Raw genomic sequence first — 17,075 nt, 5'->3', positions numbered from 1 at the left:
TGTGGGGAAATATCACGGAATGTGCTACATATTAACAAATGCCACTGAATTCACAATATCGGGCTAAGCTGGTACCTTAGAGCAAGCATGGCAAACTTGCGGCCCACGGGCCGGCCACACGCCTCGTTTTTTTGGCCCGTGTTAGCCTTTGAGTTTGACATGCTTGCCTTGGAGCAGAGCAGATTAGCAAACCCATTTCCATTAGCAGGGTCTGCGCACCCGTGTGGAAGGCACAGTACGGGGAGCACCGCAGATCGAGCGGTCTCCCCACAGAGACTGCACAGCTGCGATGGGATCCTTTTCCTCGAGCCCCGGGGAGAACGGAGTCGCATTCACTGCTCGGTAACGGAGGAAAGATCTTTTAAAATCCAATATCTTTCACCGTCGTTTCAAACAGGCATTTCTGCACTGAATGCTCTGCCTGGCGCCATCTTTGTCTGCAATCCACAGAAGCTGCCCTTCAAGCTGCACAGGTCATGCCCGACACAGCCCACAGGGGCAGGTGGGGAATTACAAGTGTTGGCTCCAATCTGCATCATTGATCCCCAGCACGAACTAAAGTTTCTTCTGTTCCAGTTGGAGGCCATCTCAACACGCCCCAGGCTCTGGCCCAGAGGCACTCCTCCTGGGAACAACATCCCTCCTTGCTGGTCCCCACGGCCTGGCAGCGTGATGCTCAGCAGGGAGAGACGTCTACCCAGCTGGCAGCGTGCAAGGAGCGAAGGGTGCCAACAGAATAATTACGGTGACAGAAAGTCGCCTCTACCTCACCTCGTCCCCACAGGGAGCGTGTGCCCCGCCTGCACGCGTGTGACCAGAACTCCACGTAAGTGACAGAGGAACCGCATCATGCCCCCCTCAGAGGGCGTCACCAATGCCCCATTTCTGGCTGCGCATCCGTGCAAACAAAAGCAGGAGACACCCCACAAGCAAACAATTCATTTCAACTCAAGCATCAAGGGGGTGCCTATATTTTTTTCTTTCATTTTTATTCTCTTTTTAAAATATGCTTTTTATTGATTTCAGAGAGGAAGGGAGAGGGGGAGAGATAGAAACATCAATGATGAGAGAGAATCATGGATGGCTGCCTCCTGCACCCCCCACACTGGGGATGGAGCCCACAACCCGGGCCTGTGCCCTGACCGGGAATCGAACCGTGACCTCCTGGTGCATAGGTCAATGCTCAACCACTGAGCCACACCGGTCTGGCAAACTGAGAGGTTGTTTGGGATGGGAGGCGTTCTGGCACCATGGCCAGTGAGGACACAGGTTCCGAGGCAGTACTGTTTGAGGAACCTCCGGAAGGTGGTGGGGTGCAGGCAAGGAAGGGACAGAAAGAGATGAGGCCAGAGAGTGACTAGTTACCAAACACCCAGGGCCTCGACAGCCGGGGGGGAAGGCGGGGGTCCGTTGCGTCCTGTGGAAGGGCAGGATTTGGGGCAGGAGGAGTGCGGTGATCTGACATCCGTGTGTGATTGGAAAGGTTCACCCCGACTGACGTGGAGAGCCAACTAGATGGTGGCAAAGCTGGACGCCGCGTGGAAACGGGAGGGGGGCGGTACAGGGTGGGATCAGGGCACTTCTCGGTGGCCATGGCAATTGTCTCAGCAAGAGATGAGGTCAGCACCTTAAAATAGCACGCCAGCCAAGGTCGTGGGAAGGCAAAGGATTCTGGATGTGCATGGAGCTGGAGCCAACAGGATGTGCTCTCTGATTGGCTCAAACCGTAAGAGTCAAGGATGGTTTCAATTTTATTTTATTTTGTTGTTCTGTCTTCTCAAGCGTTGAGGAGAATGGAGTCACACTCACTGTTTATTAACAGGGGAGAATGAGACAGGACACAATAGGTAGAGAAATCAAGAGATCAGTGTTAGTCATAGAAGACTTGGATTCTTTCTTTAAAATATATTTTCATTGATTTCAGAGAGGAAGGGAGAGAGAGAGAGAGAAACATCAATAATGAGAGAGAATTATTGACCGGCTGCCTCCTGCACGCCCCCCCACTGGGGATCGAGCCCACAATCGGGGGATGTACCCTGACCAGGAATTGAACCAAGACCTCCTGGTTCATAGGTCAATGCTCAACCACTGAGCCACACCAGCCTGGCAAGACGGGGATTCCATCAGGTACCCATGCAGAGATGGGGGAGGGACTGCTCAGTCCATGAGTCTGAAGGCCAGGAGGCAGGTGTGGCCATGAGCGTGGTCAGCACACTGAGCATCGGCAACATCGAAACTGGGTGGATCCGCCCGGGGAGAGGAGGAACTCGGGCCTCCGCTCGGGCGGGATGCGGCCCAGAAGCTGGAGAAGGAGGGTGGGGCGGGGCGGGCGTCAGTGGTGGAAGGAGACCAAGACGCGAGTGTCATCTCAGGAGCAAATGGAAAAGAAAGTTTCCAAACAGATGGCGTCCGTGTCACATGCTGCGGGGCCGCAGCCAAAGTGCAGCTGGGCAGGTCCTTGTTCTGGGCAACGTGGGTGTCACTCATGACACCGACAAAGGCGGGGGCCGTGGAGCTGCTGGAACAAAGTCCCGATTCGAGTGGGTCCCCAAGAGAGGGAGGATCGTAAAATAGTCTTTTTGAACAACAGTAAGAAAAGTGACATAACAATGATCTGGCAGAATTCACTGTCGTACATCTGGCCCCTCTAGGCAGAGGACTTCACTTCCGTATTAATAGATTTTCAAGTTGGATCCCAAGCGAAGCCCTCTTTTTGAGGTCACAGAACACAGACCTGAACACACGATTCACGAGAAGAGATGAACCAAAGCACTTCTATGCTTACATGCGTGTCCCAGGGACACGGGCAATAGGGGGGTGAAGGCCCGGGGGGTGGGGAGGGTCTGGGAGGAGGGGAGAGGGGGAAACGGAAGACATCTGTAATACCATCAACAATAAAAATATATACGCGTGATTCTGAGACTCTGAAGGTGCCAGCCAAATCCAGAGAAATGAATGGAAAAGCCATGGTGCTGGCCTGAGTACCAGGCAGGGGGACTGTAGGTTTCCTGAAAAGGTATCAGGTGAGAAAAGAGGGTGCGTCATGCTAACGGGCCCAAGGGCAGCAGGGCCCCCGTGACTGTCCGCTGCTTTGAGTGAACAGCGGGAGCTAGAGGGCCACAGGGAAGCTGGATGACACACAGAGTGGCAGGGCCTTCGCCTCCTCAACAAGTATCAAGTGGACAAAAATATCAGACAAGAAACAAGAGCTACAACCAGCGTATTTAGAGAAGCCAGCCCTCCAACGTACTGTCATGAAGTAAGAATGTCAAGTTCACAATCAAACATTGCATTAAAAAAGTACAACTAATATCTTGGGAATATTGATAGATAAGAATCTATAGTAAAATACTGGCAAACAGAATTCAATGCGTATTAAAAGATATTTTTGTAACCAAGACAATGTGTTTCAGGAATGCAAGAATAAATTGATATTTAGAAAATCTATTCACCTCATACATCATATGGATGGCATGAAGGAGAAAAAATATATAGACATCGAAAACCAAGTGCTGGTTGCCAGAGGCAGATCCTGCACATAGTGTCAGTGATTTAATAGATTCACGGAGACGAAACCACACCCTGGGATAACCTACCTGCACTTAAGCACCATGTGAAACCCTCTGCTTCCCTTTTCAGTGAAGTAATAAAGTGACTCTTCCGTCGTTTCACAATTCCCGATAAATCCTCTTCCCTCAGACCCCAGTTAGAAAGAATTTCTCTGGCCTCCTGAAAACCCAGCTATTTCCATCGTATAATTTTATGTGCTTCTTAAATATTTCTGCTACTTCGATTTGTCTTTCACAATTTTCTCCTAGCTCTGCCCTCTTCCTCTTACCTCAGGCCATGTCTGGGTTTCCAAAGGCCATTTCCCCGAGCCCAGTCATGGAGGTGCAGCTGGGATTTCCCGTTGCTGCTTTCCTGCCGTTAATAACTAGTTCATTACGGGGTCTCGCTCCCACCCACGTCCGTTGGTTGGTTCCTGCTACTCCTCCCCTTAGCGGTTTTCGATGCCCCACTGAGCTGCCCGTGGCTCCTGCCGGCGGTCCCTGCGGCCTCTGACGCCTGAGTAGCTGTAACGCCCTCCACTCCACCTGCTCAGGTGGCTGTGTCACCTTCCTGTCTGTGTTCTACGTCTTCCTCTGCAGGCTGAGCACGTAGCACATAGTAGTCACTCAGTAAAAAGTTGGTCCTCTTCCCTCATCTATTGCAGAGATATGTATTTGAATCAGGAGGGCAAATGTACTCAGCACCTGATTCAATGAAATGGAGTCTTTGAAAATGGATGTCAGTGTCACACTTTCCAAATTATAAAAGTGAAGACTGAGCATCGAGGTCCGTGTCGGATGGTAGAAACAGCATCGAACGGTTCCTAACAACGAGGCCACATGGAAGGAACCATCTGATAAGAAAGCCCCTCAGAAGACCGGTGACTGCGGTTGGGCAATCAGAGTTAGGGGAGAGGAATCAAAGGGAAGAGAGGAAGGCGGAGATGTTTTAAAACAACACGTTTAAAATTCCTGCTCACAGTGTCCCGTCCACACAACAGGGACGCGTTCCGTTTGGGACAGTCTCCTGCCACTTCCGTCTCGGATGACAGCAAACGCACCCTCTCATACGCTCATCATTTCCTGTCGGAGTCCTTTGCCATCAGTGGCTGAAATGGAAAGAACCCTTTTCTTTGTTTGCTTTGTTCTTTTCCTTCAACTTTTATCCCCACTCAGCCCTTGCCGTGTGGCCAGGCCAGGTCCCCCGGGCTCCCTGCCGCCCGACGCCCCGGCCGGGACACAGGCCGGCACCGTGGACGTGAGTGGGAGTCACGGCCCCGGCTGTGCTCCGTGACTTCCACTTGTTCACATGAACACTGAAGAGCCGCTTCTCACTGGGGCTAGCCGTGAGGACGGAAGGAGAATCGCTGCAAACTCTGCGCTTCTCAGAGGACCTGAAGCATTCAGAGGCATCAATGAAAGGATGAAGTGGAGCCAGGATCCGCAAAGCACGCTAACAGAAGGTGACAGGGCCGTGGCTCTGAGGGCTGGGGATGAAGAGGAACACACGCAGCCCTGCTGCTCATTTCCAGTAAACGGCGAGGTCAGCCCCCTCCCTGTCCCAGGTGTGCGGCACGCGGTGCTCCGAGGAGAACAGGCTATTCTGTGGCTTCCCGACGCGTCTGATTCACATCCTGCCTCCCAGGCTGTTACAATGCATCGCATTTGTCCATGACAAGAGCGGCCTCTCTTAGGTGGGCTGACATCACCATCTGGTAAGGCTTCCTTTTCCCCAGGGGCTTGGGGGGAGAATTCAAGGGATGCATGAATTTAGGCACCAAGAAAACTCATCATTTGATTGTCACTGACTGCTGGCTGAAATGCAAGGTCTCCTTGAATGGTGAATGTAGGCATAAACCACAACAGCATTAGTAACATCCGGGACTTTGTCACCGATATACATAAACCACAGCCACAGTCACGTGGCACGGCTGGTGGCCCAGATCTGGAAGTAACTTTCCTGATCACCAATATTTTACAACGATGATACTTATTAGACTCCCCCCTGGATCCTGTTAGTTAAGTGGGTTAAAAAAGAAGCCCACGTGCTACTGTATCACAAGTGCGTTTTTTTTAATATTTGGACAACTGAAATTAAATATTGCCTGCTTCCTTGGCAATTTCATCGTGGATTTTTAAGAATGTTATTCTCACAGAAGATCCACAGGCTTCAACACACAGCCAAAGGGGTCACAGATGTGGAGAGACATGGATGAGATGAGCAAAGGTTCTCAAAGTCATGTGCGTCTGCCTCCCTGGGACAGCCTGTGAGACCCTGAGCACAGCCCCTCCCCAGGGCTCCTGGGTCAGCCTGTCTGGGAAGCCGGAGAACTTGCATTTGGACGAAGCTCCCAGGTGATCCGGATGTGACGGGTCCAGGGACTACCCTCTGTGGATGACCACGACGGCGTCGCTTGGAGCCAAGCATGGGCGGCTCAACGCCTAGACTTGTCTCAAAGTCTCACATGGATGTTAGCAGGTCACCCTTCAGAGGGTCTTACGGATCACAAATGTTCAAAATACATGCTCAGGTGGCAAACCCCCTGGATGAAGATTTATACTTTACACCACTAGTCCCCTCTCATAACGATCACAATACAAACCAATAGGAACCACCAGCCCCGTTATCAAAGAGAAACACATGCTTCCCCGGATTAAGGAATGAAATCGGCAAGGAGTCAGGATGCTGTTCCAGAACCACACCAGAGTACATGGTCTAGTTTTAATATTTTCATCCCTCAAAACTCAACGTGTCCATAGTCTACCAGGCATGTGAAGTCTCGCTTCGGAGCGATGCATGGTCCAGAGATGCATGACGACAGAGAACTCGTTCTATTCCTCATATTCCCACCCAGGACACTTTTCAGAAACCCATTCAAGATAGACATTTTTTAAAAAAAGATATTTTTATTGATTTCAGAGAGGGAGGGAGAGGGGGAGAGAGAGAGAGAAACATCAATGATGAGAGAGAATCATGGATTGGCTGCCGCCTGCACGCCCCACACTGGGGATCCAGCCCAAAATCCAGGTATGTGCCTTGTTCAGGAAGCCAACTATGACCTCCTAGTTCATAGGGAGATGCTCAACTACTGAGCCACACCAGCTGGAAAAGAGAGAAATTGTGATCCAATTATGTAAATTTGATATGAACTGATGATTAGGGAAGGGATTTTTATGTCTATAATTGATTTAACGGCTGAAGGTTGACTTTGCATTTAAACTGAGAGTTAGTCTTGCTCCACATCAGATTGGCTGCCTCTGGGTCTTTCATGGCCCCTGAGCATGTCTATCTCTTCTCAGGCAAAAGTATTACGAGAAAGTTGTACGGCGATAAACTCTCGTGTTTCGTAGCCTCTCCCTGTTAGTGTGGATTTTTCATTAACAGTCGCTCCTGATTTATGTCTGTAAGTGTTAACAGAGTAGATTACATACTTAGCAGCCCTTCCTAGCAGAAAGGGACAGACCACAGACCAAAGCTGAAAGAAAAAAAGGTGGTGCCCATCAGCAGATGAGTGGACAAAAAGCTGTGGTACGTCTACACCAGGGAAGACGATGCAGCAGTGGAAAAGACGGATCTCTGACCCTTTGAGACAGCAGGGAGGGCCCTGGAGAGTATTACGCTGAGTGAAATAAGCCAGTCAGAGAAAGACAAGTACCACATGACCTCACTCTTATGTGGAATCTAATGAATACAATAAACTGACGAACACAATAGATCCAGAGACATGGAAGCATCGAACAGACTGTCGAACCTCAGAGGGAAGGCAGGGGCAGGGAAAAGATAAACCAAAGAATTTGTATGCATGTATGCATCACCCAGAGACACAGACAATATTGGGGTGAAGGCCTGGGGAGGGGGGCAGGAATAGGGTAGAGGGAGTCAATGAGGGAAGAAGGAAGGGGCCATCTGTAATACTTTCAACAATGAAGATAAATTTTAAAAAGAAATCCGCAGTGTGTGTGGCCACAGCCGCTCTGTGAGCCTCCACACTGTTCTAGAAATGGATGCCCAGTTCTGAATTCTAGCATCAGCGCCTTCTCCTGGACCCAGTGTACACAGGGTCTCTACCTACACAGCCATTCCATTCCAGCTCAGCTTATATGTTAAAAGAAGAGGTGATGTTTGTGCAGATGGGGGGTCAGAGGGAGGAAAAGTATGGGAGACCGGCATTGTGTGTGCTCGGCCAAAAGAGATGAGTCCACGCAAACATTCCAGGAAGGAGGCAGCTGCAGGCTCAGAGAGGAGCCACATCTCTCACTATGTGGGAAAACCAGCAACCAAGCGGGGTTAGTAAGTCAGACTGAAGGAACCCTGCCAGGTCTGACCACAGGCACTGAGAGCCGAGAATCCTAAGGAAGACGCCACTTAGATTCCTCCAAGGATAAGGCCGGGTCATTGCACTGGGAAATGTTATTTCTTTTTACTGACAGAGAAATAAAAGCAATGGGAGGACGATTAAAACACAGATGCTGAGCTATAAAAGAAAATGATTTCTTCGTTTCCCTTTTTTAAATCAAAATAGATGAAAGCTTTCATTAGCATTCCGGGTCTCCACGGCATTCCAGGATTTATTCTCCTTCCGGGAATAAGCAGCTCGCGAGGATTTGGACAGTTGTTCTCTGTAATCTCCTCAAGTGCCCGGGGAGGATGAGCACCAGTTAAGTAGGGAGATAACAGCCCGTCATGTGATTCATTGCATATTGTTCCCTTTCATGTGAAAAGAAACAGATAAGGCAGCTCTGGAACTTACATTACAAACAAGGGCCAGATAATCATATCATGTTTTCCAATCCATGGGATGCATTTTTTAAAGTGATTGCTTTCTGTTAAGAGATAACTCAGTGTATCTGTCAGAAAAATAGTTGAACTGATAGATGAATAAAATCTTAATAAATCTAATAAAAGTCATTGATACCACGTGGCTCAGTGGTGGAGTATCGACCTATGAACCAGGAGGTCATGCTTGGATTCCTGCTCAGGGCACATGTCTGGGATGCAGGCTCAATCCCCAGTGGGGGGCGTGCAGGAGGCAGCCGATCCATGATTCTCTCTCATCACTGATGTTTCTCTCTCTCTCTCTCTCCCTCTCCCTTCCTCTCTGACATCAATAAAAATATATCGTTTTTAAAGTCACTGATTCCGCTAGAGGGGCTTTACGGCACGGGGTCCCTTTGTGAACCTGTGCGCGAGGCTTCCCGGGAACTGAACTGGGGAGCAAATGAGACAGAAGGAAAGAAGTGAGCGTGCGAGGAAGGGAAACAGCAGGAAAGGAATGAACTGGAGAGGGAGGGAGAAGAAGGAGACGCTGCGGAAGGGCTGGGCATAGAAAACGCTTAGCCGCCCAGGGCTCTGAGGCAGGAGGCGCGTGCCCAAACCTGCTTCCGTCACCGTCCACCTCAGTCACGTCACCCCACTTGTCTCATCTCTGCTGCTGCTGCTCCCCAGCAGGAAGGCCAGCGTGACCGCACGGAGGACTGTGTATGAACTAGGTCAGTGACGGTCATTACACCTCCAGCGTGGCCCTAGAAGGGAGGGCATGTGGATGCACAGTTGGAGGACTGTGCGACAGCTGCTGTGTGTGATGTATTTTGCTGGACACTCCATACTATGTCAGTATTATTATTTATGACGGCCCCATGTGCCAAGCTCTTCCTTCGCTATCTATGTTATAAAAGCCCAGTGACCCTAACGCTGTAACGACCAGACCAAAGACCGGTGCGGGTGGGTGGGGCTGTGAGCCCAGTGGGGCAGTGGGCGGGACATGTGCGAGTACGCGGGGCCAAGAGATTTCATGCACTGGGCTTCTAGTTTCTTTTATATTAACTCATTTTCTCCTAATGCATAACACTGCCAGGCAGGAACTGCCATTCCTGGTTTACCTACGCGGACCTGAAAGAAGTGAGGTCATGTGTCTGAGGTCAGTGGTTACACCTCAGCAGTGACTGGTTTGGTATCTGTCTTCACCGCACAGTGTCGTTCATCTGCGCCTCCCTTCCTGACACAATAACTGCACAGCACGTGGAGTGGATGCCTGCATAAGGGAACGTTTGCCAAAAGTTCATGCACAAATCCTTTCACAATCAGTTCACAGTGGTCAGTGTGATACTGGCTCCAAGTTTTTATGAAATTTAATATAATTTTAAATGTTAAAAATAATCTATTTAAACATTTTATATGCTAAAAATTGTGATGCTCGCCTTTGGCCATTGTTGCTCCGTGGTTAGAGTGTGGCCAGGCATCAAAGGGTCAAGGGTTCAATTCCCAGTCAAGGGTACGTTCCTGGGTTGCAGGTTCTATCCTTGGCTCAGGTCGGGGCTCATTCAGGAGACAACCAATCGATGTGTCTCTCTCAGATCGATGTTTCTCTCTCTCTCCCTCTCTCTCTCTCTCACCTTACCTCGCTCTCTCTCTCCCTCCCTCCCTCCCGCCCTCCCTCCACTCTCTCTAATAAGCAATGAGGGAATAATATCCTCAGGTGAGAATAACAAAATCGATGACCACTAAAATAAGTTGTGTGCACCCTCACAGGCACGCGTGGCGGCTTCCTCAGCACCAACGCCAGCTCTCACCCCAGGTCTGCCTCCTAGTCTCAGCGGCCAGCCTCCAGCATCGGTCACGGGTCTGCTCTCTCCTGCTCTTGCGAAGTCTACAAGTTACAGTCTATTCGTGTATAATTTTAAAATATGATTTGGCTTGAAAAGCATAAGCATGTTATAATTGTGTTTTAAAGCATAAATACCCCTCAAGGAAGGATCGCTGGGCCTCCCTTAGAGAATAAAATCTGGAGCTTTAGTGACGTTTTATGGAAGATACTGCAGGCGTTTTCACTGTGCTCCATGACGGTGTAAATAAAAATGTGAAACTTACCCCAGGACTGTGAACAGAGCCCTTAAAAAGCAGTTTCCAAGTCAATTCCGATTAACGTGATCTCCACGCCCCCTCACACTATGGCTGATGGTATTCTTTCTCCTCAGATGCATGTAGGTTCACAGATGAGAAATAAGAGGTGAAGAAGCAAGGACTTGTAATGTACGCACCATGAATGGGCTTCAGGACAGGAAATAATTTGCAGCATTTTTTTTTTTAGGAGAAAGAGTCAATAACATTCATTAGCTTTTCCAAGGGGCCTATAATTACCCAAAAGTTTAAGAACACAAAAGGGGTCGGGGGACAGAGAGAGTGGGAAAGAGAAAGAGAAGGGGAGTAAAAGAGAGAGAGAGAGGGAGAGATCAGAAATGAAATAATTCCAAAGCAAGTTAAGAATACTTTTGGGGGCCAAAATAAAAAGAAAAGTTGATAGAGTCTAAAATAATCTAGGATATTTTGAAAATAACTAACTTTCAAACACGGTGCCGCACATTCCTTCTTACTATTTAGAAGAGATAAAGGAGCAATGAAAACAGCAGTGCTTGGTCATTTAGCTGCTCAGGCGTCAGCTCACTCTGGACCTGCTGGTAGAGCGACAGCTGTCAATCATTCCACCAGGCCCTGTGCTCGGTTTGTTCCTGTGAACTCGACCCTGAGCCCTGCTGTAAGGAGCCCGGAGCTGTCATTGGCATCTAGATCATCATCAGACTTACTACGGGGAAGAAACATTGAAAAACCTATATCCTTTGTGTTCGATATCACACATCGGTCATGACAGTGTTTCAGAAACGAAACCCTGAGGTTAAAATCAAATGCACCCACGGCACCGAGACCTTTCTCTCCGCCATGCCTAGAACGTGCTGGTCAGGCTGAAGGGAACGGACACGCAGGGACACCGATCTGGAAAGCAGTTCTGGGCACAGCACACGCCTCCCCTCTCAGGCTCCCAGTTCCCCTCGCAGAGGAGTGTCAGCTCCTGTCACTAAGCCACTTCCTGACGAGCAGCCAACACGAGGAAGCGAGTCAGTGCCAGGCGCCGGTCCCGGCTCCCGGCGGGCACATGGGTGCGCTGGGATGTTGGCCGGGGGACAAGTCACCCGCTTTCCTCCGAACAGCTGGGGTCCGCCCAGCTCAGATGCCACATGGCTATGGCCCTGCCACGGCAGCATTCACCGGTGAGATGAACGAAGACGACGGATGCCGTGTGAATAAGGTTTTTAAACCTTCCCTCCTCCCCGCTCCCCACTGCCCTTTCTTGTCTCAGCACGTTGGGGTCACTCCCACTTTTAAAGGAGTCACAGGTTGTGTGATAGTTTCCCAGCCACTGTTTGTCCAGCAAATTAAAGAAACACACGTTTCCTTCTGTGTATGTGGCTCTTCGTGTGTATTAAAATAATAGCTTCTTTTTGCTTGGCAACAATGGCTCTCACATTATTGTAAATATTTCTATGCACATTTATACTTGATAACAGCTTCTAAGACATGGTAAAACGATGTTATAACGATTATTATGTGTCAAGTTAGAATTTACTAAACTGGAAGGAATAAAAAACTGTTGGGTTTTATATTGCTCGATTTTTAAAACAATATTATTAATTCAATAATATAAATTACAATAATATTTATATTCTTACTATTCAAAATGAATAGTTAAATGAACTTAGGAATTATTCCCTTGCTGAAAGGTATTCTTTAAGAAGAGGAAAAAGAAGAAAAAGTAAAGATAAAAAATATGGACAACGAAGTGGCAGCACATACACATCTATCAGCAATTGAATCTAAAAATCAAACGAATAAAAAATCTGATGAACAGAATAAACTGGTGAGTGAAATAGAATCAGGGGCATGGAAATGTAGCAGACTGACGATTCCCAGAGGGAACGGGGTGTCAGAGGGGTGCGGGAAGAGATTAGACAAAGACCTTATATATGTGGATGCAGTACCTATGGACACAGACAAGGGTGGCAAAAGGGCCTGGAGTGGGGTGGAAAGTGGGGGGGGGCTCTGTAATAACTCAACAATAAAGATAAATTTTTAAAAATTATTCCACTTTTAACGGGATTTAAAGAAGAAATGGGTGTGTGCTGAATAGAGAAAAAGAAAAGCCATGTAGATAAGGAGGAACTAAGGACATTGAGGTCCTCAGTCATGAACCTGGAAGTTCGAGAACAAGAGAATCTACAGCGAGGGGCAGGGGTTTTAGCCAAAATGAAGAGCACTTACTTGCAAGAACACTGCATGATGTAACTCAGGCTCCCAGCAGAAATTATCCTACCAGGCTAGAGAGAAGGGACCCAGTGAAATGAAAACTGCCTCAGAAGAGCTGGAACATTTTGCAATATTTTAATTATGAAAACAGTGAGGGAAGGAGGCTGGGAGACGAAAATGTCAAGCCCAAGAGTCTGGAGAGATGAGAGCTGAGGTCACACAAGAGAAGGGAGTGAGAGAACATTTAGAGAAAAACAGATGGTCAGAGACCAGCCGTGACGATAGTCACAGCGGAGAGGCCGTGAGCGCCAACTTTCAGTTATCACACGACACAGTGCCCTGTGTGCCACCAGGTTTGCACGCGCAGGTCACCCCGTCCCCGTCTGACTGGGTGGGAAGAGGGGTGGCCGTGGAAGAGCAGGAAGGAAGCTGCGGCCCACCCGGCGGTGGGTGAGGATGTGCACTGTGGGAAGCACATCGGGACAGCGAACCCCCTCCTTGGCGGGACCCTGTGTGCTTGGCAGACGCTCCGTTTGCTAAATATCTTTTTCAATCTTCACTGCCCCTTTCCCGGTGATTATGTATCCATTTTGCAGATGAAGGAACTGAGGCCCACCGAGCTTTCTTGAACTTGCCCGAGGTCACTCCTGGAGCACAGCAGAGCGGGCGGGCGCTCGGCCCGACGCGATGGCGAGAAGCACTGACTCCGTCACAGACCCCTCGATCGATCGGGAAACACGGAGAGGCCTTCCCGAGAGAGTCACAGAATCAAAGGCAATGGCCACGCATCGCCATTCGGCGTGTGCTCACTTGGTTGGAAAGTAAATGAGTCAACAATAACCTAAACACAGTTGTGATTATAAAAAAAATGTTTGCCACCAGGGAGGGCAACAGACATTACCTTCACGTACTGTTGAGACCACTTTGCAATATGTGCAAATACTGACTCAGTGCGTTGTGCAGCAAGTACTAGTATAATGTTATACGCCCATTATTCTTCAATAAAAATCGTCTGTGAACTAAGATAAATTTAGGTGAATACTTACCTGATGTGTCCTATCTCTCAATGCTCTCTAAGTGCTTTACCACGTAAGCGCCACAGGTTCTCTGACATCACAGCCTCATTCCCTTCCCGGCATTTACATCATTAACTCCGCCCGTCCCCACAGGGGCCTTGGAAGGGGAGTACCATGTTAGGATCTTCCTTTCATCAGTGCAGAAAAGAAGGCACAGCAGCCAGCCGGTGTGGCTCAGTGGTGGAGCATCGACCTAAGAACCAGGAGGTCATAGTTCAATTCCCAGTCAAGAGCACAAGTCCGGGTAGCAGGCTTGATCCCTTGGGGGGAGGGGGGGGCAGGATGCAGCCAATCAATGATTCTCATCATTGATGTTTCTATCTCTCCCTCTCTCTCCCTTCCTCTCTGAAATCAATCAAAATATATTTTAAAAAATAAATAAATAAGGCACAGTATAGTTAAGTATTTTCCTCAAGTTTCCAAGAGACAAAGCAGAAACAGATCCAGGATTTGCACGGAGGTGCTCGGGCTGCGGCCCGGGCTGCAATAGCCCAGCTGTTGTGCTGCCTGTGCACGGGGACCAAGGACACTCAGGGCCCAGCCCCGGGCTCTGGAAGCCGCAGGCACCTGGAGAAGAGAACAGGTCACTATGGAAAGTCACAGGGACTGAGACAGGACGCGGAGCCAGGGTCCTGGGTGCAACCCAGTCCTACCAACACAACACGACACGGAGGCAACTCGTGGATGTTTACGGTTATATCTTATGAACCCAAATGCATGAGACGAGACTTTGCAATCGCCAAAGACAGACAGTTAATTAAGAGCACAGGTAACTCCTGTGGATGTGGCACTGAGATGCCGGGACAGGCTGTGAGGACGTCCACTCCGGGCATTCCGGGGTGAGTGTCCCTCCACAGGCAGGCAGGCAGGAGGAGGACAGGAAGACGCACTTTGGCTCATGAAAATGCAAAAGGCAACGCCATCAATACAACTGTAAGGGCCCCGTAAAGTCAGCCCGAATGGGTGTGCCTTTCTGCCACACTCTGAGGGCGGAGATGCGGTTTTAGGCCTAACTCTAGACTTCTTCACCAATCGATGTGCTGTCCATGCGTTGCGATGATATAAACTTTCGAATCAACATGTTATGTGAATGTGACGAAGAACATGGAAAAGTAACACGATTCTTTAAAACTTGGGTCTGCTAAATATTAGACTGCCCATGACACACGCTCGCTGACATTTGGATTTTTATCCATAATTAACACTTGGGGTCCAAACAAATACCAGGCACAGTGATACCACACACACCACCTGGGAGCGCCTTTCCCGCGAGCGCGCAGAGGGCCTTCGGGGGCATCAACGCCGCCCTGGACTCATCCCACTCTTCGCAGCTCCCGACCCTGGCCGCCTCCCTCCCAGCTCCCGTGCGCTGCACAGGCTTTAAATAATTAACTCTCACTCCACAGTACAGAGAAAAGTAAAGTTAAAGCTTTCAACTTGTGCCTTTTAGGCTAAGCCATTAAAATGTAGGGGTACGCTTACCTAAGAAATGGAAAACCTGAAATGCACGATGGCTCAGTAAATGCAGGGAACGTTCTTCTACCTCACGCAAGCATATTTCTTTTCAGTCTAAATGTCAACATTTCAACACAAGGAAACACAAAATTAATTAAAATATGTTAATATCCAAGAATGTAATGCAGATTTTTATAAGGAAGATAGGGTTCTGATAAGGCACCCCCATTTACATTTATATTGTTTATAACATAAGGTATTGCCTACTTCCAATAGTCTTCAAATCGTTTTTTGTTAAAAAACCAAAACAAAACTTTTGTTATAGGCAGTTAGACAGCCGTGAGCAGAGGAAGGACGAGGGGCAGGTGCAGAAGGTCCCAGGGCAGAGGGCCCGGCGCCCAGCGGGAGCAGAGCTGGGAAAGCGAGGACCTCGCCACAGGGTGACCTCCCTCCGAGCATGTCCCTGGTCATGCAGGGAGGCCTTGTCATGCCCTCGCCATGCGGTTAAGACGCCCCCCTCCCGACCTTTCCTCCCTGGAGATAACATCGAGGCCTCGGCTGCACTTCAGCTCCGGGCCCAGAAAAGCAGCAAAACCAGCCAGGTGACCCGAGGCTGCCTCAGGACCAGCTGCCCTGAGGAGTGACCCCCTGCCCTGGCGCCGACCAATCAGTAGGGACCACGCCCCTGACAGAGCACCCCTGGGAGCTGGTGGATGTTCTACTGAGACCCTTCCCTGAGAGCTCCCCAAGATTCCTACCTGAGAGAGAGAAATTCGCTCAGCATGAAGGGCCAGTGAGGGCTCTCCCCCAGGGGAGCAGGGATACACCATTCCCTCCCCCAATCCCTTCCCTCTGAGGGGCCCCAGGAGACCTGCAACCAGGGGAGCAATGGGCAGCGGCAGCTGGTCCCAGGGTCCCCCCTGACCCTGCCTCCCCAAGAGCCATCAGCCCAGACTGCTTTCCTGATGCTTCTATGTCCCTCTTTGTCTCACTGACCTGAGTATTGTTTTGCTGCGGCCAATACATTCTCACTTTGCTGCACTTTGTCTCTTGATCAGAGGCTGGCAGGTCCAGCCCTCGGGCCATATAAGGCCCTTAAAATCCTTTGGCCTGGCCCTGCCAAGGCATTCGGGGAGTTAATTAAATGTTTGACCAAATACAGCAGGCTCATGTTTAAGCTGGTAACTCTGCATATAACACGATGATGTTATAAAGATCCGAATGGCCCTGGGCAGAAAAAGGGTCTCCCCCCACCCCCATGCGTGCTTGTTTGAAATCTTTCCTCCAAGAAGAGCGGAGGTCTCGTCATCTCCCAGGTAACACTTTAGCCTTTATCTGGGTCCCTACAGCTCAGCAGACAGGAAGTAAAATTAAAGCTGGTACAATTATAAGATGGCATCTTCTATAAGTCATTTTAAGTGACTGCATTAAAGTCAAGCTCAACGCCCTAGCTGAATGCATACCACAACTTCATGAATATTCATCACCATTTGCACAGGCAGGGTGACAGGGAAAACGCTCAGTTCTAATCATGGCAGCGTGTGCTCCACTGCCTGTTTTCGAACACTGAATTGCACTGGAAAGGAATTAACGAGAGAAAACTTCCCTTGTGAAGGGGTCGGAGGAGAACAAAAGAGCAGTTGTAAGTATCGGTGAAGAAGCTGGACCTGAAAATGTTGGTCTCTGATGTGCTGTTGCTCTAGCACTGCGTCGTCACTACGAATACAGCGTATTTTGTTCGGATTGGGAAGCATTCTCTCAAAATCACCTGAACGGATTCTGAAGTTGACCGAAGGGGTGGTCACTTTGGACCTCATTGGAAATGACTGCTAGACTAGAATACTTAGTTATTAAAAGTAAGATGCGCTTCATTGCCAACACTCTCAGAACTTCACGACATCAAAGTTTTCATTAGCTTTG

General features: G+C 49.3%; 1 protein-coding gene across 1 annotated transcript in view; it reads left to right on the top strand.

Annotated features, from left to right (window-relative positions):
• The first annotated feature begins 1,250 nt into the window (after positions 1-1,250).
• The window catches only part of ZSWIM2 (zinc finger, SWIM-type containing 2), a 189,222-nt gene continuing 173,397 nt past the window's right edge, over positions 1,251-17,075 (top strand). Inside the window, 1 exon segment of the mRNA XM_015566108.1 lies at positions 1,251-1,319. Within this exon segment, the coding sequence (XP_015421594.1) occupies positions 1,251-1,319 (69 nt within the window).

The sequence above is a fragment of the Myotis davidii genome, unplaced genomic scaffold (genome assembly GCF_000327345.1).
Source record: "Myotis davidii unplaced genomic scaffold, ASM32734v1 scaffold221, whole genome shotgun sequence".
In the NCBI taxonomy this organism is placed as follows: domain Eukaryota; kingdom Metazoa; phylum Chordata; class Mammalia; order Chiroptera; family Vespertilionidae; genus Myotis; species Myotis davidii.
The sequence above is the reverse complement of the archived record's forward strand: the minus strand, read 5'-3'. Positions and strand labels throughout refer to the sequence as shown.